Raw genomic sequence first — 26,232 nt, 5'->3', positions numbered from 1 at the left:
CCTAAGGTATGCTTGACATTAATTCGTGATCCCCATACACAGCTAGCTTGAACCAGCTGTGTTCTTTGGTGTTGTGGTCCATGCAGAATTTGGAAACACACCTCTAGCATGGAGCAGGACCTGCATCTTGTCCTGATGAAAGAATGGGTCCTCCCCGAGACACCCCTATTTGACCAACCCTCCAAGCTGAAATTAGGAATTCCCAGAAGGCTACCTACCCAGTACAAGTGTTTGTACAAATCTGACTGATTTGGGGGAGGGGGGAATACAGGGAGAAGTAGATACCGAAACTCTAATGCCACATACATGAGCAGCTAATGAGATCCATTAATTAGAACAAGGTATTTCATGTGTGGTCAGAACCCAAATGTTATATATAACATGGCCTTTTAGTTGAATAAAATAGTACATTTGAGAAGTGCTTATGATGATATAGGTGGAATAAATAATAGGGATAATACAGAATATGACCTGTCTTTTCTTTTAGTTCTGGCCTTGCACTTTATTTTATTGTATATTGTCTATTATTTTTTCTATTTTGTATTCTGATATAACCTTATGTCTAAACAAAAAAGTATTATTGCATGAACAAGTCTAAGTTTTGAATACATTTGAATTTACACACATTTCCTCAACTTGTACAGAAAAATAAAATCACAAGACAATAAAACAGCCAAACTTTAATCAGAAAATATGGACGGAAAATTTAATCCTGTGCTTTTCCCAGTTTCTGTTCACAGCTTTTCCTAAATTGTCCCTTTAGTTTTAAAATTAAAATATTTTTTTCTCCTTCATAGGAAAAAACTGGAATAAGGTCAAATTACACATTTCTTCTTTCTGGGGATTATATTGGCAGTCTGTCATGAGTGACTGCTGTCTTGTGGGGATATATTTTGTGAATGACTGAACTTATCTGTGTTCAGAACTCTACCCAGATTTCATATATCTTTTTTTTGGTCCTTAACAAAATCAAAATAGCAACATAATACTTAAGAAAATGGATATTTTTGTTAAATAATGCAATCTTCCCCAAGGGGCTAAATTAAATGAAACAATGAAAAAAGCCATATAGGTTACTTCTCAAAATAGTATCCTGGATGCTAGCACTGCTCTGCTGCCAAGATAATCTTCCAAAAGTAAGTTACTTTTCTCAGAATAATTGAACGGCTTCAAAAGTTACTCATGACAAAATCATTGAAATTCAACAATTCTGATTTTATTGCCTAGATACAGTAAAAATCTTGTGATTTGCAGTTCATAATCACAAATGATGAGTATTCTCAAAGCTATGCATTAGAACACCATAGCGTCAAGTCCATCTTCCATAAATTTTTTATAAAGGGCCATGAATTTGGCTACAAATGCTTCCAGGTGATAAATAGCTTTGTTGCCCAGTTGTAATCTGTGCTCATAGAAGGCTGCCATTTGTGCAACTTCTCCTTTTAGTTGCCCATCACAGTTGTTCAGCAGTTCAGACAGAAGGCCCTAAAATAAATGACAAACAGTAGTAGTTCAGAGGTGGATAATTACTTACTTACTTTATTGTCATTGCACCTCATACAACAAAATCAAACACCATCTTCAGTGCACATCATGACCATGAAAATAAACACAAACACACATCCTTCACATTGAACCGGAAACCCCCGACACCACACCAACACTGCACTATACAGCAGAATTCAAAAGAGCTACTGCCCTGGGATAGAAGCTGTTTTTCAGCCTATTTGTCCTTGTTTTTAATATTCTGTACCGTCTGCCAGATGGTAATAGTTCAAAAAAAGGCTTCCCAGGATGAGATGGATCTTTGACAATGTTTTGAACTTTCTTAAGGCAGTGGGAGATATAAACTCTTCCAAAGAGGGGAGAGGGCAACCAATGATCTTCAGGGCAATGACGTTAACCCTCTGGAGTGCTTTCCTATCTGCCACTGTGCAATTGGCAAACCATACCGAGGTGCAGTAAGTTAAAATACTCTCTATGGTGCACCAATAGAAGATCACCAGCAGTTTTTCATTCAGTTGTTTTCTGAGAAGTCTCTGCTGGGCCCTTTTGACCAGTGCTGCAATGTGAGCACCCCAGATCAGGTCCTCTTTTATGGTAACGCTCACAAACTTAAAACTGGCCACTTGCTCCACTCAGTCTCCATTGATAAGCAAGGGCTGGATGTCTGATCTGTTCCTTCTATAGTTCACTATAAGCTTCTTGGTCTTATTGGTGTTGAGGACCAAGTTATTGTCTCCATACTACGAAAGCAACCGGTCCACCTCATCTCAGTAGGCAGACTCATCCCACCTGGATATATTCTTCTGAATGCATGGAACAAATTGAATGTGTGGAATAAAATTGACTTTGATTAAATTGTGGTACATTGGCCAAAATGTGCCAAAACTGACTTGCATATATAGTTGCCACTAGCAGAGCATGCTAAATGTAGAACAGTATGATGTAAGTTGATAATTTAGTCTATTATTTTATCTTATTAAAGAGTTCTATAAAAGTTGATCAAAACTATAATGACTTGTAAAAGTCAGCATTTCTGGGCCCCTCTATTGAAAATGGCATATGAAACATTGCAACTTAAAATGTATCAAAATAGTTAAAAGGAAAGATGTTATATTTGTGACATCCATGTTTTCCCAAAAATAAGACCTTGTCTTATATTTTTTTTGCCACCAAAAAAAGGCACCAGGTCTTATTTTCAGGGGAAGCCATTCACTGACTTGCCTCACTTGTACGCGTCTACCCCAGCTCCTTTGCGCTGTCAGAAGGAACTTCTTCTGGCCTTAAAGGCTTTCCTGAAGGCTTCTGCAGCTGCAGAGCTCCGGATCAATCTGGAGCTTCGTTATCAGCAACAGAGGCCTTCAGGAAAGCCTTGCCAGCCTTGTGGGCTGCAGAAGAAATGGGCCGGCAAGGCAGGTTTTGGGGTGTGCTAGGCCTGGCTACAACTGGCTACAACTACAGCTCCACCCCCTCCATCCCCACCCCAGGAGTGTGGGACACACCCCAGGAGTGTGGGGCACTCCTGTCAGGAGCGCGCCGTGGGCAGCCAAGCCTCGCCCTGAAGCAGCTGGTGACTCTGCCTTTGGGGAGCTTCCATCGGCTGATAGAAATGGCTTCGTGGCTAGGGGAGTGCGCGTGGGCGCTCGCCCCGAGGCCGCTTCTACCGGCCGATAGAAGTGGCTGGTGACTCTGCCTTCGGGGAGCTTCTATCAGCCGATGTTCTATCGGTAGTAGATTGGGGTATTCTAGCTGAGGCTAACTTCAGGGCACTCCTAAAGGCAAGTTTTCTCCCTCCCCTTCCCCCCCATTTCTCTTCACCTCGTGTAGTTTTAACGAACGATGTGAGAAATGGCAGGGAAACGCATGGATTAAATAGGCCTAAATTTTGGGGGCGGGGCTTAATTTCACCTCACGCCTAGAAATCATGCTGGGCCTTCCTATTGATGGAGTCCACATTGTTGGAGAAACAGGGTATGAAAATAGAAATTCATATACTAGTAACAATGGTCCAATGAACTATGCCAGTGAAAGAACCAGGTATGAGTTTGGGATTCAAATGTACACTCTTATAAATGAATGACATCTGGGTGGGAAAATTATACCCTTAACTAGCATGAATAGGGTGAGAATGAGACGAGAGAATATATTCAACATGTTTTTGCTACATGGAGACCAAGAATGAATTTAAAGTTGAGTTAGAAAAAGTCTATTTGAAATATGCAAGTTTAGTATAGACTTTCATATAATCACACGGTAAAAAACTGAACTGAAAAGCTGACTAATTTGATTGTCTATGATGCATGATAAAATTAGTGAAGAATACAAAGCTCTAACTGTGGGATAGCACATGGGGTAATAAAAAAAAAAGATCTTTGGGAAGAATGGACATAAAACCAAAAGGAAACAATAGAAAGTACAGTGAATAGGAAGACTAAGGGAAGAGAAATCAGAAGTCCTTTCCATAAAACCCCATCAAAAGGCATATTGATTTCCCAACAGAATGATTATAAAAAAGGATGTGAATAGGAAGCAGAATCTTAGAACAAAATGGAAAGAATTACGTTGAAAGTTGCTGACAGAAGCATGAAAAACTGTTTGGTGGAATGATAAAATGAAAGAGGCAATAGATAAGGAAAAACAAAGTTACCACAGAATGATTTCTGAAAAAACAGGGTGATGATAATAATGATACTATTTTTATTGTATTATTTCCATGTCGTTGTCTTTGTGCTGTAAGGTAGTGATCCCCAACCTTTTTTACGCCGCGGCCCGGTATCCTCAACCTTTTTTATGGCGCGGCCCGGTACCGGCATTAGCTGGGCGCCGCCATCTTGATGAAAAGTGCTTCCGAGGTGAAGCACTTTTCATCAAGTGCTTCCGGTGAGCTTTCTACCGAAAGCTCACCGGAAAAAGCTCACTTCGGAAAAGCTCACCGAAGCACTTTTTCATCAAAAAGATGGCGGCGCCAGCAAGCCAGCGGCCTGGTAGGATTTGTTCCACGGACCGGTACCGGTCCGCGGACCGGTGGTTGGGGACCCCTGCTGTAAGGTTATTTTTGTTTGTTCCTTTTTGACTTATAAATAGTAAGTGGAAAGCAAAATTTGGAAAGTGCCAGTCAATGAGATACAGATTTTTGCTTTGGAAAGTGCCAGGTCAGTGAGATACAGATTTTTGCCTTTCAGAAGATTATTAAGAAGTGTATGAACTGAGAAAACATATTATACATTTGTTAATGATAAAGTGAATAAATCTGAATTGGGAATGTTTTGTTTGTGGATTGTTGAATGAACATGAATTGTATGCCAGTAGCATACAATCATGCAAGACAATGAACTGAATGGTAGTTCACCAATAAACTAGGAATGAAACAAGAGTGTCCAATACGCTTCTTTATTGGTTATTTATTTGTAGATACACAAGCAAGAAATGCTTGTGGTGCTTCAACTAGCATAATGGTTGAAGAAAGGAATGTGTCTGTACTCCTGAAGTTGATGCTATATAATTGGTGAGAACCCAACTTATTCAGTGAATGCAGAATATACTATATGATGCAATGAATCTGAAAATTAATATACTGAAGATTAAGAAAGTTGTATTTCACAAAGACAACAGCACGAATGATTGCAAGCTTACATATAAACAGTGAAAAATTAGACCTAATAAATGAATTTGTATACGTTGGCAGAATGTTTACTAAACCCAGAAAAATGGAGAAAGTTTAAAACAGGAAGTTTGAATGCACTGAGATGAAAGCAGAAAAAGTTAAGAATGTTTAATTAATAAAATTGTCAGAAAACAAGAGATAGAAACAAAGGCAATTTATAAATTAGTTTATGCAATTGTTAGTAGCAAGGATGGATTGAAATGATAGAAAGATGTGGAAAGGTGAGGGATCTGAGTTTGCTTGTTTTCTTGCAGACATTTCATTACCGAAACATCAGTGATGAAGTTACCTATTTTGGGTAATGAAACCTCTGCAAGAAAACAAGCAAGCTCAGAGAGCACCAAGGACCCATCGTGTCAATCCTGAGCTACAAATGTTCCGCTTTATTGGTATGGAAATGTTTAATGAATGGCATTAATATAAATTTGATTTGGTCAGATTTCCTTTTCTCTTATCTGTTTGTTTTATTTACAATTTATTATTTATTTTTTACCATTTGAGCAATGCTACTTAGCTCAAAAAGAAAAAAAGCACAGTGAATGCATATATATATTTCATGTTCTGAAATTTCCATAACTTAAAGCAGCTTTGTCCAGTTTAGCTTTCTCTTGCTGAATTATAATTGCCATAATCCACAATATGTACATTCCTGGATTGGACTGTTGAATCTGTAGTCCAACATAAGGATTCTTGGTTGGAGAAAGCTAAGAAATAATTAATAGTCTTTACAATTATCCATGAGATTTTTTTTCAACTTAAATAGCAAAATCTGATTTGATACAAAAATATCAATAGTTCTTTGAAGATATAAAAAAACGCTGACTGTTTATTCTAAACTTCTCCTTGCTTCCCAGCTCTAATTAATGTTACCCTCAATTATTAAACCAAATAGGAATCAATAAAGTATTACCTTTATTATAATATCTGCAGGAATACAATGAGTTAAAAGCTCATAAAGTCGTCCACGGACTTCAAATAATCTATTGGAAAAAAATTAAAATATTACCAAACTGCAATTTAACTCCAAAAAGTTTTAACTTACTCAACCAATTTTTATGTAATAACCTTTATTGTGTAGCCTTCGCACTCTATCTCAAAATCTATTTTAAAAGATAATAACTATAATAATTCATTTATTAAGAAATAAAATCTCTGCTCAAGGATTGCACATATTTATCCCTCCCTTCTTTTAGAAACATATAAAAAGTTACAAGGTTAAACTTCCCCCAAATTATAATGTTCTGCTTCCTTGTATCTATTAAAATACATTTTTATGTTTACAATAGAAATAAATATATAGCTTACAACTCAAATGCTTCATTTCTGAAAAGATCATTTTATTTTTGTGAGAATAAGAGAATAAAGAATAAAATGCAATCAGAGTAGGTTGAACGCAATATTTAAAGTAAAAAGGTTTCTCCTAGAATTAAAAATACAGCGATTTTAATGTTTTAAATTAATCTTCAGCATTACAACTGAATCTTAAACTGCATTATGAAAATCACAAGTGCCCATGAAATCATTTGGGGAAAAATAAAGAATTCAAGTAGTTCCCTTTAACAGGTTCAAAAATTCAGCCTCCAGTTGAGAAGGCTTCAGTCTGTTTTAACAACAAAAACAACAATCTTGGAGGTTTTAAGAAATTTTTGCAAAGCCCTCTGGGATCATAACTTAAAGCCCACTACTCTAGTACACTGTAAGAAAACAGCAGGAGGGTGTCCCAAAGGTGCTTTGTCAAGAGGCAACTGGAACATTATGGTTTTCTTTGAAGAAGTTTCACTTCTTATACAAGAAGCTTCTTCAGCTCTTCAAAGAAAAGCCAGAAAATCCACATGCCTCTTGAAAAAGCACATTTGGGATAACCATGACTTGGATGACTGAAAATCTCCATAGACATTCAACAAGAGGGTGAGACAAAATGAGACTTGTTTTTTTAGAGCTCAATATAACCACTTTCCATGATTTCTCCAACACAAATACTTCCTAAATCAATGCAAAACAACAGATCCCTATATTACGCCGGGGGAGCAATGTCTATGATGATAAAAATAATAATAAGGAAGCTAGTAGCACAAGTTTTCATGAGCTGCTAATACCTTTAACAAAATTTGTTAGTTGGAAAAGTGCTATCAGATTCCTGACTGCATTCTGCAAATCTTTGTGAAATCACTGTAATGCAGTGTTATCATTGACTTACAACCACAATGTGATGGATACTTCTGTCACTAAGCAAAGCAGTTGTTAAATGAGTTATATCCAATTTTACTATCTTTTTTGCCGTGGTTATTGGTGGACCTGGTTTCCTGCACTGATTCAGAGGCCTCCTGGGAAGGTCACAAATCGTAATCACATGACCCTGGGATCCTGCAACATGTGAGTTGCCAAGCACCCAAATTTTGATCACATGATTATCGGGACAGTATGACAATTGTAAGTGTGAGGACCAGTCACAAAGTCACTTTTTTCAGCACCGTCGTTAACTTCAAACAGTTGCTAAATGAATGATTAAAAGTCAAAGACTAACCTAGTACAACTTTTCTCCTCCTTGGTATGCTAGCTAGAAAGCTGTAATCCAGTTTCAAAGAAAACTAGGGTGGGGAAAAGCTATACCATAACACTTAGTCAAACAGAATCTACCTTTTGTTGCTGAATCTTTTTTAAATAGGCAAATAGCTATCTCAAGTTGATGTTCTTAGATCGCTGAAAAGGAAAACAGTCTGTTTTTAAGCATTAAGAATACACTAAAAAGTCCTAAGCAGTCATTTAATCGACTCTGCCTAAAGCCACCTATGTAAAAGCTCAAAATAATGCTCACATAGAAAATCTATAGTTATAATCAAATCGCATGTTTTATTTTTCTACTAAAGCATAACATCAACATTAAAAAATAATGGAGATTATTATAAAGTTTTAACGGAAGTAGGCAGAAGACGTGATTCACAATATCCCCATTCACATCAAAGAGAATTCAAACTCTCCAAATTAATTATAAAATGCTATCCGTATTTTCTGCAACTACAATATATTATTATTATTATTATTATTATTATTATTATTATTATTATTATTATTATTATTATTATTATTATTAATTATTATTATTATTATTATTATTATTATATATATAATTTGTTTTCTGAGGTTCTCGCGGGTATTTGTATGTGGATCTTTGGTTATTCGGGAGAAAACTGCGTATTCTTCGGTTACGAATAACTAAAGATCCATATATATATATATATATATATATATATATATATATATATATATATATATATATATATATATGTGTGTGTGTGTGTGTGTGTGTGTGTGTGTGTGTGTGTGTGTGTGTGTTTTCTCAAGTTTTCGCGGGTACTTACATGTATGGCATTCAGCTTTGCTCGGGTATTTTCCCACGTCATTGTAGTTGTGCTTTTAAAGTTGTAGAAACGTTTCGGCAGAATCTCATCTGCCATCATCAGGCTTCTGTATTGTGTTCATCTGTGAGTCAGACTTTTACAGTGGTTTCAGATTTAAATTTGGGGCAGCCTATTGCTGTACCAGAATGGTTTTTTCTTCATCCTGATTGGTTGGGAGTCTTGGTCTGTGTTTATTGGTCTTGGAGTTTGCTGTGTTCTGCTTGATTGGTGTTTCTAATATCTTCTGTCTGTTTTGTGGCTCTTTTTGTATCTTGATTGGCTGGCAACATTGTGTTCCTTTATTGGAGCAAAGCTGAATACCATACATGTAAGTACCCACGAAAACTTTAACTGCTAGTGGGGGTGTGACTTGATTGGGTGGGGGCTTGGCTGTGTTCTGATTGGGTGGGGGGTGTTCTCATTGGTTGGGGGCCTGGCTGTGCTCTGATTGGCTGGGGGTGTGTTCTGTTCAGGTGGGGGCTTGGTTGTGCTCAGGTTAGTCTTAGTTGCTGGGGGATTTGAGCTGGTGAGCTGTGATCCTGCTGTTTGGCTTCGCGTTCGTGGTCGTGCCGCATCTTCATGGTGGGCGTCAGTTCGCTTCATGTATGGGTCGGAGGGTTTTGAAGCGGGTAGTGATGCAGCTGCGGTGCGGCTTCTGGTCCGTAGTCGTGTCTCATCTTCTGTGTTGGTGTGAGTCTGCTTTCTACGTGGAAGTGTGGTTGTAGCATCTTGTGTGGCCCTCGTGGGTGTGGGTCTGGTGTCATTCTTCATGTTAGGTACTCGTCTGTTCATGAGGGCGGGTTTCCAAATGGCTGGTAGGCGGGAGGTACATGAAGCGAACTGACGCCCACCATGAAGATGCGGCACGACCACGACCATGAAGCCAAACAGCAGGATCACAGCTCACCAGCTCAAATCCCCCAGCAACTAAGACTAACTTGAGCACAAGCAAGCGCCCACCTGAACAGAGCACACCCCCAATCAGAGCACAGCCAACCCCCCAGCCAATCAGAGCACAGCCAGGCCCCCAACCAATGAGAACATGCCCCCACCCAATCAGAACACAGCCAAGCCCCCACCCAATCAAGTCACACCCCCACTAGCAGTTAAAAGGAAGAAGCAGCTGCAAGCTCACATCACTCTGAGAAGCACAGAGCTGAAGACACAAGCCTGAAGATGATGAATGAGACTTCATCGAAACGTTGCCTAGATACTTCCAATTTTACGCGGGAGAAAACCCGAATAACCAAAGATCCATACACACACACACACACACACACATATATATACACACACACACACACACATATATATATATAACTTCACAAACATATGGCAACCAATCCACTTCTTTTCTTCTGTGAAAGGGAATCAGCAGCTAGGGAGGGATAACCTGCCCTTGTCATTTTTGTCATTTTTAGATGGAAGTTCTTCATTGCTCCAAACAAGTAAGCTTATTTTACAATAGCTTAATTCAATGTACCTGTTCTGAGATTGGCCACTATTATGAAACTATCTGTTGAACCTGCCAGAAGCAAAGAGGGTTCTAACAAATACTCAAATCAGCCCAAAAGATCTAATGAAGTAACCTAACAAAAAAAGATGCATATTGATATATCTGAGTAAGAAATACCGTGTTTCTCATATAATAAGGCCGGGTCTTATTTTTTTTTTGAGCCCCGAAAAAACGGCTAGGCCGTCTTTTCGGGGGTGACTTAACCCCCCCCCCCCTTGCATCTTAGGGCGGGCAGCGACGGCTTGGATGTTGACCTCGGTGTTGGTGGGGCATTTTGTATCAGGGTCAACGCAGGGAGCACCATATCCGGGTGTGCAACAAAAGTACTTCCTAACAGCAAGGCCCCCCGCCATTTCCCCCCCGTTTCGCATGTTTTAATATAGGCCTTAATTTGGGGGGAGGGGCTTAATTTCATTTCATGCCTATAAAACATGCTGGGACTTCCTATTGGGGGAGGCCGTATTGTTGGAGAAAAAGGGTATATATATAACTAGCAGCAACAAAGCAACTACTGCTCCTAAGAGAAATTACTAGAAATTGTATTATTACAGTTTTAACTGCTTAAAACATAGGAAAATGTATAATAAAAGATTAGGCTTTTTATCAATGGAACCCACCGTTTATTGTTCATTCTTTGCAAAAAGTGTTTCCTAAAGTCTGCAGGAAAGCAATACTAGAAAATTAAGAAACTCTTGTGAGCAATTCGTTTTTAAAATGGCTATATTTGAAATGAGCAAAGCCATAAGACACCATATTGACATTGCTCACCGATCCACTAGTACAATCTTATAATTAGGACAGCTATTTAGGCTGTCCATCTCAATGTCATATATTATTTGCTACACTCACTTACCTCTGGGGTGTCTGCTGACTGACAATAGCATTGGCTGTCTCTCTCAGATATACTTCCCAGTCAGCCTCAGAAATGTCTTGATCAGGCGTGAAAGGAAGCCTGTGAGACAAGTAGTAAAGACTTGCTAAGATTAACTTGGTGCTGTTTATCCGTCTCCATATCCATTACAAAAACAAAACTTACTGTTGTACTCTGCATGCCTCACACATCAGAAGAGCCTTTCTGAGATTTCTCCCAGATTTTTCAGCAATTCTCCGAGCCAATTCTTGAGGAAGAGGCAGGCCTTCCTTCTTGCAAACATTTGATAAAATGGTACAGATCTAAATATTAAGTAAGGTAAGACAAACATTAGTTTTGCAAACATTTGCTTTATAAAAGCTTGCCTATCACTGCATTAGTTGATGCAGGAGTAAACAAAGAGGAAGGTCCCTATTTAAGAAGGATATCAGTTTGGAGAAATTAGCAATGAAATACCAATTACCTGGATTAAAGCTCCTAGTTCTGATCATGTATTTCTTCCTTGCCTTCTCTCACATGACCTTAAATCGGAAGCTCTAAGTGTGATCTCTTCTGCTATACCTGTTTTCAGAGCTTTTGGCTCATAGAAAATAATTATACTCTGGATTTTTTACAGTACAAGAGGCATAGAAATATTTTAAGCACTCCAGTTGGTAATGCTGTGAATTTCTGGATTAATCAGTCCTATTTATCACAAGCCAAAGACCAACAGACACCATCAACTAACAGATTAATAACTGGTAAATGCCAGATAGAATTTAATCAGGGAACATTTCAATCTGGCACAAAATCTAACATCAGAGAAAGAGGAGTAGATTTTACCAGCACATGCTATCTGACAGTTTAGATCCCTCTATTTTAGAGATAAGTTGGAAGACGATGCCGTCGTGAAGACTTAGAAGAATGGTGGTAACAAACAAGAAGAGTATTCCCTGCCACTTTCAACTATTGTTTTGCCTCTAGGACTTTACCACATTCCTTCTTCACAGACTGAATCCTTCCATTCTACAGCTTTCAAAAAAATATTACATTCCTCTCCATGTCTTTGAAGAAACACAGTAAGCATGAATCTATGTTGTAAAAATTGCATTCATATTTAGCAACAATGTTAATATACACTAATTGGATAAGCATGATTAGTTCAGAGAAAGACAGTAAACAAGAATTGCTAAATTTGCATGCTAAACTCTATGCAAATAATACTGAAAAAATAATAATCTGGAAAGCAATTCATCTTCATCATGAACTTACATCTCCAATACTTGGAGCAGAGATTCGCACTGCAAGGCATCTACTCCTGATAGGTGCAATGACTTTTGATGTAGAATTGCAACAAAGAATTAATCTACAGGTGGCCATATATTTCTCCATTGTTCTTCGCAATGCATGCTGGGCATCCTTTGTAAGCTTGTCCACTTCCGTCAACAGCACCACTAAAATAAATGAGCAGTAACTTTAGTTATATTTGCACAATATATTACCTTAATTTACTTTTAGTACATCTGAATTCAGTAGCCAGGATTAAGCCTTCCTACTCAGAAAACTATGATCTTTCTCCCGCATGCATTTATGAGATTGAGAATATACTTTTCATTCCACAATTTCTATAAATATTCTAAACACATGGTAATCCATCATATTTATCCTCCCAATGAGAATGACACACTCCCAAAGAATCTGCATTACATACATTGCTGAAGATACGAAATCAGAGCACAAATAAGCAGTTAGATTCTTGAGGAAAGTCATTGGTGCTCTGGCATGGCAGGAGGTTGAAATCAGCCTTGTTTAGATTTGGGAGGATGTATTGATATTGTTTTTTCATTAACAAACATGTTACTTTTCAGTCTTTACTGTGGTGATTAAATGCTGGTTTTAGCTAGGAAGGGAGTATTCTGGAATATTTGCACCTACCCTTTTTTTTTAGCTTAGGTTGTTGCTTCTGAATAGTTCATAAATGAGTTTATCTCTATATGTCAGTTTTGTTAATTAGGCAGACTGCCAAGCTTCTAGGAATTCCACTGTATTCTTAAATTTAGTTTGCTGTAAAATCTTAATAGCTTCCTAGTTGAAATTGCAATTGAACCTATTTGTGTGCTTTGAAATTACTGTTTCATTGAGTCTTTTTAAAAAATTCTTTTTATTAAAGATTTTTACAATCTTAATGGTTCATGTATTCTCATAGCCCCTCCATCTATTCATGAATCCAAAACTCACTATTTCTGCCGAAATCTTGGCAAAATGTCCATAAAGACTTTCCAAGATTTTATAAAATACTCCATATTTTAGCCCTGATCTTTAGCCTTTCTTTTGCTCGCAACCATTTTAATGTTCAGTTCATCAAGTTGCTGTCATGGAATTGAATTTCCATGTAGACTTTCTTCCTTCTCAATTTTTTCCAAAGGTTTTAGAAACACTCTTTTGTATATTAAAAAACAGCTTTCCCAGGACTTTTTTCATCTCTGGATTTGTCATTTTTGTTTCCACTCAGAGGTGGAAACAAAGAAGTGATACTGTCTTTTAATCCCCAATTTCTTTATTTTCCAATATTTTTCCATGAGTTAGGATATGTATCCCTTCCTTCTTCACACTATCCATAAATTCTTCCACAATTTTTTCTGTCAATTTGTCTGGTTCCTTAATCCATTTTAAACTTTCTTAAATTGTTATTCAGCTTTTTGGCATGTTTTATATTCCTTCAGGTTTTTAAACTGCTAGCCAACTTTTCTTCTATTTGGGATGAAGTTTACCTTACCAGGTAGTTTTCAAGCTTGCGGTTTGGCAGACCTTTTAATTGTAAAATAATTGTAATTTCAACGATTAATAGAAAATGCTTACAGATTCTATTATGGTTGAGAACTATATGGTTGACTTCATCTCCTCGTGCTCAAGAGGAAATATCCAAAACACAAGAAGGTGACCTCTCATCCTTGGCTTATCCAGAAGGATTCCACTGGACCAAGCTTACTGCCAGTTCATTGGTTGTTAGGACAGCATGGTTTCCACTGTTTTGGTGATGTGTAGTTCACCATTTCCCTTATCCTGACATCTTTCATCATGTCTTTTGAATGCCAATTGATGCTCGAGGATGCATTGTGCAAATCTCCTACCTATTTCTCCAACACTATAGTTTTTGAAATCTTTATATTAGATGTTGTTCGTGATTCCTCTTTGTCATCTTTGGAGGGTTTTCTTCGGTTTATAAGCTATGAAGTGAAGGAGCTGTAATAACTTACTGGTCCTTTAAATTTATTTTTATATATGGAGAATTATCCTTTTTATCGCTGAAGTGTGATTGGATGTGTGAATAATTTTTAATGAATGTAAGTGATAACTATATAACTATAACACCTAATCAATTTCTCCAAACAATTCTGCTTAGGAAAACATACAACATTGAATAGGTTTGTAAAAATAACTTGCACAATTTATGTACAGACCTTTAAAATCACGTTGAGTATTTGTCTCAAGTTGCTGTGACTGTGCAACTGTCTTCAGCAACTCTTGTATTACAACTCGGTCACTGTTCCCTGCATCGCTGAAAGTTAATATAAAAACATATCGTTTTTAAAAAAAACCTCCATATTCCCCAGGAAATATGACTAATAAAATGCTGAGAGTAGAAGTTCAGCAACATAGCTTTTCCTCATATTCATATTTATGCAAAATAAAATTGTATAGTTCAATGAGGTTTTGGAAAGGAGGAGTGCCTTTGAGTAAGTATTGAGTTCTAGCAACTGCCTGAGGAAATCCTTGCAGTTTTTTTGACAAGATTTTGCAAGTGGGTCGCCATTGCCTTCTTCCTAGGACTGAGAGGCAGTGACTTGGCCAAAGTCACCCAGCTGGCTTTGTGTCTAAAGCCGGACTAGACTTATGATCTTCTGTTTTTAGCCTGGTGCCTAAAAGAAAACACCGAACTGACTCTCTCAGTGATGCTTAATCCAAAGAAAATGCACACAGAACTCTTTTGTTTATGAAGTTCTTAACATAAGCATGGATTGTAACTGTACAGATAAATGACACAGCTGTCACTAACAGCAGATGAAATATTCCAGAAACTAACAGCTATACAGCAGATCTCTTTAGTTTCAAATAAACTATGGTATCAGATTGGACATTTTAATATGCATTATGTCTTCTTTTCCCATTTTCCCCATTTCTTCTTCTGAAAATTATTTACTTTCAAAAATGTCAGATGTACTGAAAAATAAAATTCACAACTTGTTTGCTTCACTAGTGATGATTGTAGCGAGTTTTTGCTGCATAATTTTCCTAAATAGATTATGGTGTTTAAATTTCAATATGCTGTAGCTCCATTTGCAATAAAAATGTCAGCTTTGGAAGCCATATTTTACTTAGCAACTTTCACGTTGCCACATTTTAGTGCCTGGAAATTTGGGAGGGGGGATTTTAGAGAGAGGTGGAAGTTTAGACATAACAACATTCTTCTTCTGAGTCAAGGACAAGCCATCCTGCACCTGGGAAAGGAGTGGTTGGAGGGATGTCTCCAGTTGGGACAGATGGTGATTGGACCTGTGATGGACTGATGGGTGCAGGGGATGGATCTTTGAATTTCTATTGGGAAGGGAAAACCCGGAACTCTCAGATTTGGGTTTTCCCAGATGTGCCCATATGACTACTCTAATAAAATGGAACTTTGAGAAAATACCTGTCTCGGAGTTTATTGATTTGGAGTTTGTTAGTTGGAACGCTGACAAAAAATGTGTAACATTGTAAATAAATTCAATAATTTTTGTCTAAATAAATTTTTACTTATTTTATTTATTTACTAAAATTTTATGCCGCCCATCTGTCCTATAAGGTGACTTTGGATGACTTATATTTTTCAATTTATACAATATAATCTTATGTGCAAATTAAGTTACAATAATATATTTTATACAGTGCATACAGCGTATAGTATATCTTTCAGTTTTCCATTCTCCCAAACATTTTTCCTATGTTACTTCAACATTACTGGGAATTTTAATATATAAAATTTACTACCCTCTATATTAGAATTGTTAACTTTTTAAAGTGAAATAGTATCATTTAATACAATAATATTAATCAACTGTGCCATTTATAAAAGCCACAACTAAAATTGCATTTCCTTTAAACACTGCATTTTCCTGCACCAGAAACTAGATATTCAGAGCTGATTACAAGCATACCTTGGATTAACTTCAAGATGATAGTTGCTTGCAATAGTGCTGATTTCAATTTTCTTTTTAGAGGGTGCCTGAAAAGAAATTAAACTAAGCAAGATGAACTTTAGGTGATCTATACTAATGAGATGTAGCTCACATTATTGACCAAAAACAGTAGTTTTTTTAAAAAAAATCTTTCATATCAAACATGGTTTCCTTGAAAGTAATTTTGCCTTTCATTCCATTTTAGTTTGAAAAATGATAACCTTTTCCCTACTTTTTATTGATTGCATTAATTATATCCCTCTTGACTTCATAGGAACTGCCTCTGAATTTCAGTGATGAAAAAGCTGTCTGCCAAGTTTTCCTAGAGTTGGGTGAGAAAAGGGACTTAGAGGAATAGTAAGGACAGATCAACCAAAGAATAGCCTGTATTTCAAATGTATTTCCATCAAAGTTCACATAAGATACACAGACACTGGATGCTTCAATGTACAGTTGGAAAGCACATGATGGGGGAGGTTGCCATAGTAGTATATTTTTTGCAATTGAAAAAAATCTGGTTAAGTGGCAAAAGCTAAACTAAACAAGGAATTACAATGAAGACCATTTTTCACTTTGTGCAATGGTTTAGACATTGAAATACTGGGTTTCAAATCACACCAATTATTAAATACTGACACTTGATTTTCCTGATTAAAATGAAAATCATTTTAAATATGAAGTGATAGAAGGAATCTCCTTAATAATGTATTTAATGATGGTTGCTTTAGTCCCAAGTTAAGCAAAAGAACTCATTCTGACTGTTGAGGCATCATTTTTTTTTAAAAAAATATTTTTATCACACAGAGAGTGTGTGTTTTATACCACACAGAGGAAGGGGTCAAGCTATTTTCTAAAGCACCCGAAGGCCAGACAAGGAATAATGGATGGAAACTGAACAAGGAGAGATTTAACCTGGAAATAAGGAGAAACTTTCTGACAGAGAGAACAATCAACCAATGGAACAGCTTGCCCTCGGAAGTTGTGGGAGCGCCATCACTTGAGACTTTCAAGAAGAGATTGGACTGCCATTTGTCAGAAATGGTGTAGGGTCTCCTGCTGGGCAGGGATTGGACTAGATGACCTACAAGGTCTCTTTCAACTCTGATTATGTTATCAAATTATCACTATGAGAAACCATTGGAAACTGTAAGGAAAAGCACAATAAAGCTAACTGATCTCTTGATCATAACTGCTGGTTCAGAGTGAAACAGCAGAAAGTATAAATTAGGCTATGCTGGGCCAAATTATTTCCAGTATCATGCAGCTGAAGAAAGATAATACCATAAATCAATATTCTTCAACTAAATTTTTTGTAGGAGCAAAAGCCTATGGTAACAGAATCCACATGTTTGGCAGGTCAAATACAGGCTACATTATAATGGCAGACAATAACAACCCCACTATTTTCCACATTTGTCAGAAACTAATTGAAACAGAATGCATTGCATTTAAAAAAACAGGTTTGACAAAGTGAGGTACAGTAAGCCCTCAACTTATTATGGCAATTGGGACATGAATTTCCATCACTAAGTGACGTACCATAAAGCACAACCACATCACTTAACAGCAGCAATTCCTGCAGTTAACCAGATCTCATAATTATTAGACAAGGCCGCTGTCTGTTGGCTTCCCCAAAAAGTCAGTGGAGAAGCCAGCAGGAAGTTGCAACTTGCAGGCAGATCACAAGCTGGCTACCAAGCAGGCAAGTGGCTGCTGCTAGATGGAGAGGCATGAAGAGCTGAATGGGGATGTGAGAGAGGAACAGCAAGACCCGGAGAGGCTGCAGGAAAAGCATGGTGAGGCCTAGGAAAGGTGTGCAAGCATGCACAGGAGGCAAGGCAAGACTCAGGGAGAATGTGAGCACAGAGCAGCTAAGGGAAGGTGCACAGATGGTGGAGACTTACCCCAATGACTTGCAAACTTTCCTGCCAACTTTCCCAATGATTTTCAAAGAAAGGGAAGGTGGTAAAGGGAGATCACATGATCACAGGACACTGCAACTGGTCATAAGTCCTGATCACAATCATATGACTGTGGGATGTTAGGATAGCCAAAATTCCAACAACTGGTCATAACCACCGTTTGTTCACTGCCATCATAACTGCGAATGGTCACTGAATGAATGGTCAATACACTGAGGACTACTTGTACAACTAAGGGGGGCTGGTAAAGTGTTGAAGATACATCAACTGCTCTAATCAGATACATTTGAAAGAGCTGACCAGAGAAGAAACTATAAAGGGAAAGCATGAACTTAACACTGGAATACCTTGTTCTCTGCTCTAGAAACAGAACTAGCAACAATCTACCAAATTATGGAGAAACAGATTTCAAGTCAACAGGAAAAAAATCTTCCTTCTGGAAGCAGCTGTTTCACAAGTGAATAAAATGTGATGGACTCTTTTGAAAACTGATGCGAAGGTTAGATGGCCAATTCTCAAGTATGTTACAGCTGAATTTTATACTGAGTAGGGAAATAGCTTTGCTGATTCCAAAATCCTATTCAACTCCATGGTTGATGACTCCTATGAAATGTGCTCTAACTGCCAATATAAACTAGAAATTGCACATTTGGAACTGACTGCACATTTAGAAACTGCATATTTGCTTTGTATTGCATAACACGAGTTACTATTTATTGCCTGATTTGATGCCTGTCAAGTAAATTTCCTAGGCCTTGGACATTTCAAAAACAAAAAGCTGCCATAAAACCTAATATAAAATCAGAAATGTATGTGGAAAAAAAGTCTCAATGCAAAACCAAATGAGGAAGCAAATTATACAAGAGCTAAAACAATCAGAGCATCATAGAGTAAAGCAGAGATTTAAATCTAACAGGAAAATAAATAGTCTTATGGCTGAACAAATATCTTTATAGTGATAGTGCCAAAACTATTCTCTTGCCATCTATATTAGTTTCTTATATAGGTAACTTTAGGGTAGCCTTGTCTAATGTAGTATATTCCAGGTGTGTTGGATTCAGCTGCTATAATTACAATCAGCATGACAATTATGAGAATTAAAGTCACACATATTCTGAAAAACATGAAGTTCGTCAATATGGAAAAGAAATGTGACACAAGAGGGCTTTGGCCCATTCTGAACCAGGCTGTAGTCGGTGGGCGAGTGTATGCATGCAGCTCAACTTGCATGCGCAGAGGGTAAGCAAGCGCATGTGCACAGCTCTATTTGTGTGAGTGGCGAGCACGCAGAACCGCCCCCTCTCTCCTCAGTCTGCAAAGCCGAAAAGGTCGGAAAGTGCTATGACGGAATATAGTGAGGCGGTGGATTCTCAGAAGTAAGCGGGTACATTTCAGAAGAGTAAGAGGCAACTTAGCCTAGAGAGCATGCGTGAGAGAAAGAGCAAAGACAATCTTTCTCTAATAGTTCGCAGGGTTTATGGTAGGTGTAGATAGTAGAGTGCTCAGTCTGGCAAGATTTAGTCTACAGGTGTAAACCTCAGTATGTCATTCTTGGTTTTGGGCTTGAAACAAGCGTTATCCAAATATTCCAGATAGGAGCAGTGGATATATTTAGAATGGCATAAAGAGCCATATAGGCTAATTAAAGCTCTAATAACTACGATGGACTCCCAAATACCCACCACTGATCCAGAAGATGTATAAGTAGCTTCTTTAGGACTGATCATATTTTCACTTCGTTCAAAGGAACCTGGGATAATTCCTTTTCCTAAGTAAACAGTCACAAAGGACTTCCAGTGAAAGCATGGTAAGCTAAACATGTCTCAATGGAGAATTGATACCATGACAGGAGACCTTAACCACGGCAAAGAACCAGGGAGTAGACTAATTCTTTGCAGCCTCTCCAGATAAGGAGAGAACAGAATATCCCACACATATGCAGAGATTACTACTTTTTGTGAGGAGACTGCAAAATAGCAGTCTTCAGCAGGTCTGAGTGCTTAGAGACACATTAATCATCAAGCTTGCAATCTCAGCCAGTGCCATTAAAGGATGCTAAATTCCTAATCTCACTTCTAATTACTGTTTGAAATTGCTTATTTAAATATCTTAATGCTATTAGAGGTCTTCGGAATGGCAAATCTGAAAGGTATGTATATTCCTGAACAAAAGAAAACTTAACTATAATTAAAGAACTTGAAATAAGTGGAATAAGCTAAACAAGAGGCTGAACTAAGAAATTTCCAAATGAATTAAAGTTCTGGACAAATTTGCAAAATTGAAACTTTTACTATAAGATTTTAAAATTTGCTGTATAAAATTAAATAGTTTTTTTTGTGAGTACCACAATTATCTTAATTACCACAAATCACAGAGATAAGAGACCTTTATGGACTTATTGCTGACAGTTGGTCATTTATAGTTTTAAATAAAGAATGACCCAGGGGAACAAGAAATATTTGTTTGTAACTTTATAGGGGGTGATGAATAAAATTTATTTTTACATGTTGTGATGAAGACTGGAAGTAACTCCTTTATATATTTCTTTTACTTTATTCAGCTTCTTTCCTTTTTCCTATTTTTCTTTCTTTCTACTTTATTATTTCTTTTTCTGAGTTTAATTTGTAACTGCCTCTATTATTGCATTTAAAATATGTAAAGAAAAAAATTAAAATTCAGAAGAAATGAGTCATGAAAAGCAGTAATCAAGTGAATACAAATTTAAGACATATTCCACAAAGCATCTTGTCAACCTCTTCTCACTGATAAGCTGCAAGTCACTTAACAATGGACCCGATAAGAGTTATGCTCATTTAAAAAGCTGAACTTCTATATATAATTTTCTTAAACACTTAAAAGATTTATTTTCAAGATATTTCTTACCGTTATAGTTTGATGTTCAATCCTCAGTTTTTCTACTCCAGAACCATACAGCTCTCTTAGTAAACACATTATTCTTGTCTTTTTTCCAGCTCCCGAAGGCCCATAAATTAAGAGATGAGGAAAATCACCACACTGAACCTGTCAAACGAAGCATACTCAAAGATATTATTTTTATGTTTAGATTTCACTGTAAAGATAAAGAAAATGTGGTCATCAACTAGACATAATTTCCACTAAGCCTTCAGATTGTTTCAATTATATCTTTAAGATTATGAATGATGTCTCATTCATAAGTCAAGAACACATGGACTCAAATTTTGAGCCCAAATTTCCATTGCTAAACAAGGCAGATGTTACGTGAATCATGCCGCATTTTATGACTTTTTTTTTTTTGCATGGGTTAAGCAAATCACTACAGTTGTTAAGTGAATCTGGCTTTCGCACTGACTTTGCTTGTCAGAAGCTCCCTAGGATGGTTGCAAATGACTGCAGAGTACTTCTGGATGCCGGGGAGGGCAAAAACGGAATGCGTGGAGGGTTCAGGTGGCCAAAACCCAGCCCATATTTACTCTATAAGACGCACAGACATTTCCACCTAACTTTTTGGGGGGGAAATAGTGTGTCTTATAGTCCGAAAAATACAGTATGTTTTTAAACCAAATTAGATATGCCAGTTAGATATGCCAGAATCATATCTAACACTTTAAGCTAAATTCTAGGCAATTTAGTTGAAGATGACCAAAATCAGGGTGTCAAACTCATGGCCCAGATGTGTCACGCGCTGGCCATGCCCACTCCCAGTTTAACAAAGGGGAAAAAAGTCACAATACGTGATGTGACGCCGCAAGTTTGACATCCCTGACCTAAATGAACCAATAGCTTGCTTTACCATAATGCAGGCTTTTATATTCCCATGGTAATTTATTCACAGGACAAAATTATGTTGAGCTTCATAACTGAATTAAACCTGGGATGGTGGGTTTTTTGGGGGGATTAGTAAATTCTGTGAACCCAGTCACTATGAATTGTAGATCAAGGTTTCTGTTTTAGCATGTTTTATAGCCCAACTATTTGCCATTTATTGAACAATTCATGGCTAACCAAGCCTTGATTTAATGTAAGTTGAAGACCAGGTTTAAAATAGGAAATTCAAATATCATAAGCTCTTTACAAGATATACTTTGAGGCTATTTAATTTGGACTGCACCTTTTTATTTTCAGGCTGCTTATATAAAACTCAATTAAAATTAGGTTCACCAGATCTCACATTCTGATCTGTCTTAGATCATAAAAGCCAAGAATGAGTTTGTTTAAAATGAATTATTTTCATTCATAAGCAGTTTCAATTTATCCCTAGCTTTGCAACAAAGCACTTTTAAATTTTATTCTGGAAGTATACAATGTGTTCCTATTTCATCTTTGGCACGACACAACCTTGTATAGAGGCATCAAGTCAGGTATAAACAGTTATCCTGGGATGTATTACATCTCCATAAATAAGATTTGAAATACCATCTGGCATCAGAAGGATCAAGTCTGAGAGGAAGAAATGGCAAACTGTAGTGAATAATTGCTACAAAGAGAGATGCTGTAAGTTAAGCCTGTCAAAAATATGTATCTTCCAATCCAAGAACCTTATACTTTCTCATTTAAAAGAAAACTTTAAGTACGGCACAAATGTTCATAAAAAAACCTTTTAAGAAACTATTTTATGTCTTGCTGAGATTAAAACATAAAGAGCACTTTCAAAATCCAGTTAGATTTATGTTACAGAACGTTCAAAATCTGAACTATAAAGTAAAGCAAATCCCCATCTTCAAATAGTTCATCATTTAACCATGTTGGCCATAGTTCAAACTAAGAGTTTAGTTTTTACATTCCAATGGGAAATAAGCATATGGGAATTAAAACATTAATACTGCATTGACTTAACATTTTATTTCTAACGGGCAATGATTTGGATCTAAATATATCCACAAGTCATGCTCTCTGCAGTGGAATTATAATGTTATTAATAATCACTAGAGGCTGAACATAGCTGGGATACTTAAGAATATAAACACTGGCTCATTCATCAGTACTATTAAGTACAGCCCTAGGACCCGCAACATCTCTTTGAGGCCCCAAATGGATGAAGCAAAAAAAAAAAAAAGGCACTAAAATTTTGGCAAGCTTGGGGATTTTAAGACAAATATTTATGATATGCATGCAGATGATTTTGGTACCCACTTATCTTGTAAAACTCCTGACAAACCCATCCCACCTAGTCCATGAACACCTGAACAACCCCATCTCAATTACCAACATTTTGGCCATTGTTGGCGTAAAACAGACCATGTCAAGCTTTGATACAGATTTGGAATCAACAAAAATAATATAGTCTTATTTACACTCAGGAGTGGGGAGCTCTTACAACAGCTGCATTGAGCTGGTGTACAATGAATTCTATTGCTGACTGTGAGTTTCTGGGGTATTTTTTATTCAGATATGGACAGTTTTAGTATGTTTGCATATTGGATTTGAACTTGTTTTTATGGAATTATTTTTATCTCAACTTGTAATTCTTAATAGAACTATGTCTGCATGGACGAAAGTATGCAGCAGGGTGCCCTAAGGTTGTCTTCAGTACTCTTCAAAAACTTAATAAGCAATTTAGATGAGGGGTCTAGAGGCTAAAACACATGATGAACAGTTGCAGGAACTGGGTATGTCTAGTCTAATGAAGAAAAGGACTAGAGGTGACATGATAGTATTGGAGCATATCCCCAATATTGGAGACTGCCACAAAGGAGAGGACACTTTATTCTCCAAAGCACCAGAGGGCAACACAAGATGTAATGTATGGAAACTTATCAAAGAGACATCCCACCTAGAATGAAGGAGAAATTTCCTAAAAGTGAGAACAATTAAGATGTTTTTAAAAGAGATTGAACTGCCATTTGTCCAGAATGATATACTATAAGGCAGGTATGTCCAAAGTCTAGCCTGGGGGTCAATTGCAGCCCATTTTCAAATTTTGAGTGGTCCACAGCCTCTTCTCCCCGCCGGCTCAACCTGTCTCTCATCCCTGACAGCCAGCATTTTTCCCATTTAATTTAATGATTCAAAGAATGTCAGGCTGAATGGTCGGCCCCCCACACATTTTGACCTCACCAAATCTGGCTCTCCTTGCAAAAAGTTTGGACACCCCTACTATAAGGTCTCCTGCTTGAGCAGGGTCTTGGACTAGATGATCTCCAAGGTCCCTTCAAACTCTGTTATTCTGTTAAAATCCGAGATTTTTTTTTATTCCAAAGACAGCCCTGTGTATAATACACTGCAATAATCCATCCAGGAAATTACCAAAGCATGACTGTTGAAAGATTGCTTCTGATCAGGTAAAATCACTATAGATCCAGGTAGCCTTGCTGGTGCAAAGTGCCTTTTACCAGTGACAGCAATGGAACTAGGAGCATTCTCCAATTATGAACTTGCTCCTTTACAACACATACAGACACCATTCAGCTGAACAGATGCACTATCTACACAGGATACATCCATCATAACTGAATTGAGGCTTGGCTTATTGGTCATCATCAAGTCCATTAGTCTGTCCAAGTACTGTTGTAGAACACCTACCATCTCAATTTGTGTTAGATGAAAAGGAGAAATAGAACTGGGTATCACCTGCATAACGATGGCACCTTAGCCCACATCCCCAGATTAGCAACACCATTTAGACTTATATACCGCTTCATGGTGCTTCACAGCCCTCTCGAAGCAGTTTACCAAGTCAGCATATTGCCCCCAACAATCTGGGTCCTCAGTTTACAGACCAGAAGGATGGAAGGCTGAGTCAACCTTGAATTACCTTTCCCAGAGGCTCTATGTCAATGTTAAAAGAGCATAAAGTCTACAATGGAGCCCCAAAGGGATTCTTATCTGAATTGCTCCAATTAGCAGACCAATCCTGAGAGAATGTAAATGGCCATCCAAGTAGGAATGGAGCCATTGCAGTCCAGTGGCTCCATGTGCCAGTTCTGACAGCCTGTCCAGATGGACAACCGTGCCTGACTATCCAAAGCCACTGAAAGATCCAGGTGGCCCAAGGGGGTTGGATTCCCTTTGACTTTTTTTTCCCCAGAGCATCCCACAGGATGACCAGGGAGGTTTCTGTCTATACAAGAGGTCTTCAAACTTGGCAACTTTAAGACTTGTGGACTTCAACTCCCAGAATTCTCCAGCCAGCATAGCTATGCTGGCTGGAGAATTCTGGGAGTTGAAGTCCACAAGTCTTAAAGTTGCCAAGTTTGAAGACCTCTAGATACAGTACAAACACGATGCTAATACATGTTCTTGTTAGAGATAGATCTTTTAAGTATCAACTTCGTGGCTTCGAAAACGCCGTTTTCCACTGAAAAAGTGCCCCCCGAGAATAAAAGGTCTTCCAATGGCTAAGAAATAGGCAGCAAAAGTACAGCGGTCGCTAAGCAAGTTTGAAGAGGAAGGATGAGAAGAAAGAAAGAAAGAAAAAGAAAAAGAAGAGACAGAGAGAGAGAGAGAGAGAGAGAGAAAGAAAGAAAGAAAGAAAGAAAGAAAGAAAGAAAGAAAGAAAGAAAGAAAGAAAGAAAGAAAGAAAGAAAGAAAGAAAGAAAGAAAGAAAGAAATGCAGCCGGGGATGCACAAAATGCAACGAGACATCTACTCTTCCTCTTCCTTCCTCCCCAAATAGGAAAAGAGCCCAAACACCTCCGCCTCTCACCAGATTGCGAAGCTGCGCCGCCTGCTCGCGGTGATAATCTACTTTACAGAGCGAGGTCGGCCGGTATTTGTCCACCCAGAGGCTCATGGCTGCGATCCGCCGACCAAGACCTAAAAGGAGTGAGACCAGCGGATTGAAAGAGCGCGCGCTTCCACCGCAAGAGCTCCAGAATTTTCCCGCCCAGTTGCGGGGACTCCAGCACCGGAATGGCGTAACGGCGCATGCGTTCTAATTGAGCTTTTTCCCCTCAGTTCGCCGGCGCTCATTGTCTTCCGGACTCATGTCAGCCTCGGCTTGTTGTTGTTTTAATACGGTGGCTGGGACGGGAGAAAAAAAAAAACGCAAACTAGAGCTATTGGAATCGAAAGTTGGCGAATAACCGCGTTGCGTGTGCAGAGCACAGAAAAAAAGTATGATAATGGAGAAATTCTTTGCGATGTAAGGAATTTCCTGCGATTGGAGGAAATTTAATAAGCCTGTGAAATTTAATAAGCCTGTGAAATTTAATAAGCCTACTGTGCCTGTCCTATTGTTTCTTT

The 26,232-nt window shown here is 37.8% G+C and overlaps 1 protein-coding gene across 1 annotated transcript; it reads right to left on the bottom strand.

The window, feature by feature from the left end:
- Positions 1 to 669: 669 nt before the first annotated feature.
- On the bottom strand, positions 670 to 26,013 carry RFC3 (replication factor C subunit 3). Its single transcript, XM_087966358.1, has 9 exons — positions 25,694 to 26,013; positions 20,953 to 21,090; positions 16,127 to 16,194; positions 14,393 to 14,490; positions 12,204 to 12,385; positions 11,118 to 11,254; positions 10,935 to 11,033; positions 6,078 to 6,147; positions 670 to 1,485 (listed from the first exon to the last, which is right to left on the bottom strand). The coding sequence occupies exons 1-9, from the start codon at positions 25,778 to 25,780 to the stop codon at positions 1,294 to 1,296; spliced, it is 1,071 nt and encodes a 356-aa protein (XP_087822484.1). The 5' UTR covers positions 25,781 to 26,013; the 3' UTR covers positions 670 to 1,293.
- Between the last annotated feature and the right edge of the window lie 219 nt (positions 26,014 to 26,232).

This window comes from Notechis scutatus, chromosome 5 (assembly GCF_049901735.1).
Source record: "Notechis scutatus isolate UNSWTSFEM ecotype Mainland chromosome 5, rNotScu1.2, whole genome shotgun sequence".
Classification (NCBI taxonomy): Eukaryota; Metazoa; Chordata; class Lepidosauria; order Squamata; family Elapidae; genus Notechis; species Notechis scutatus.
Note: the sequence above shows the minus strand (reverse complement) of the source record. Positions and strands in the feature narration are given on the sequence as shown.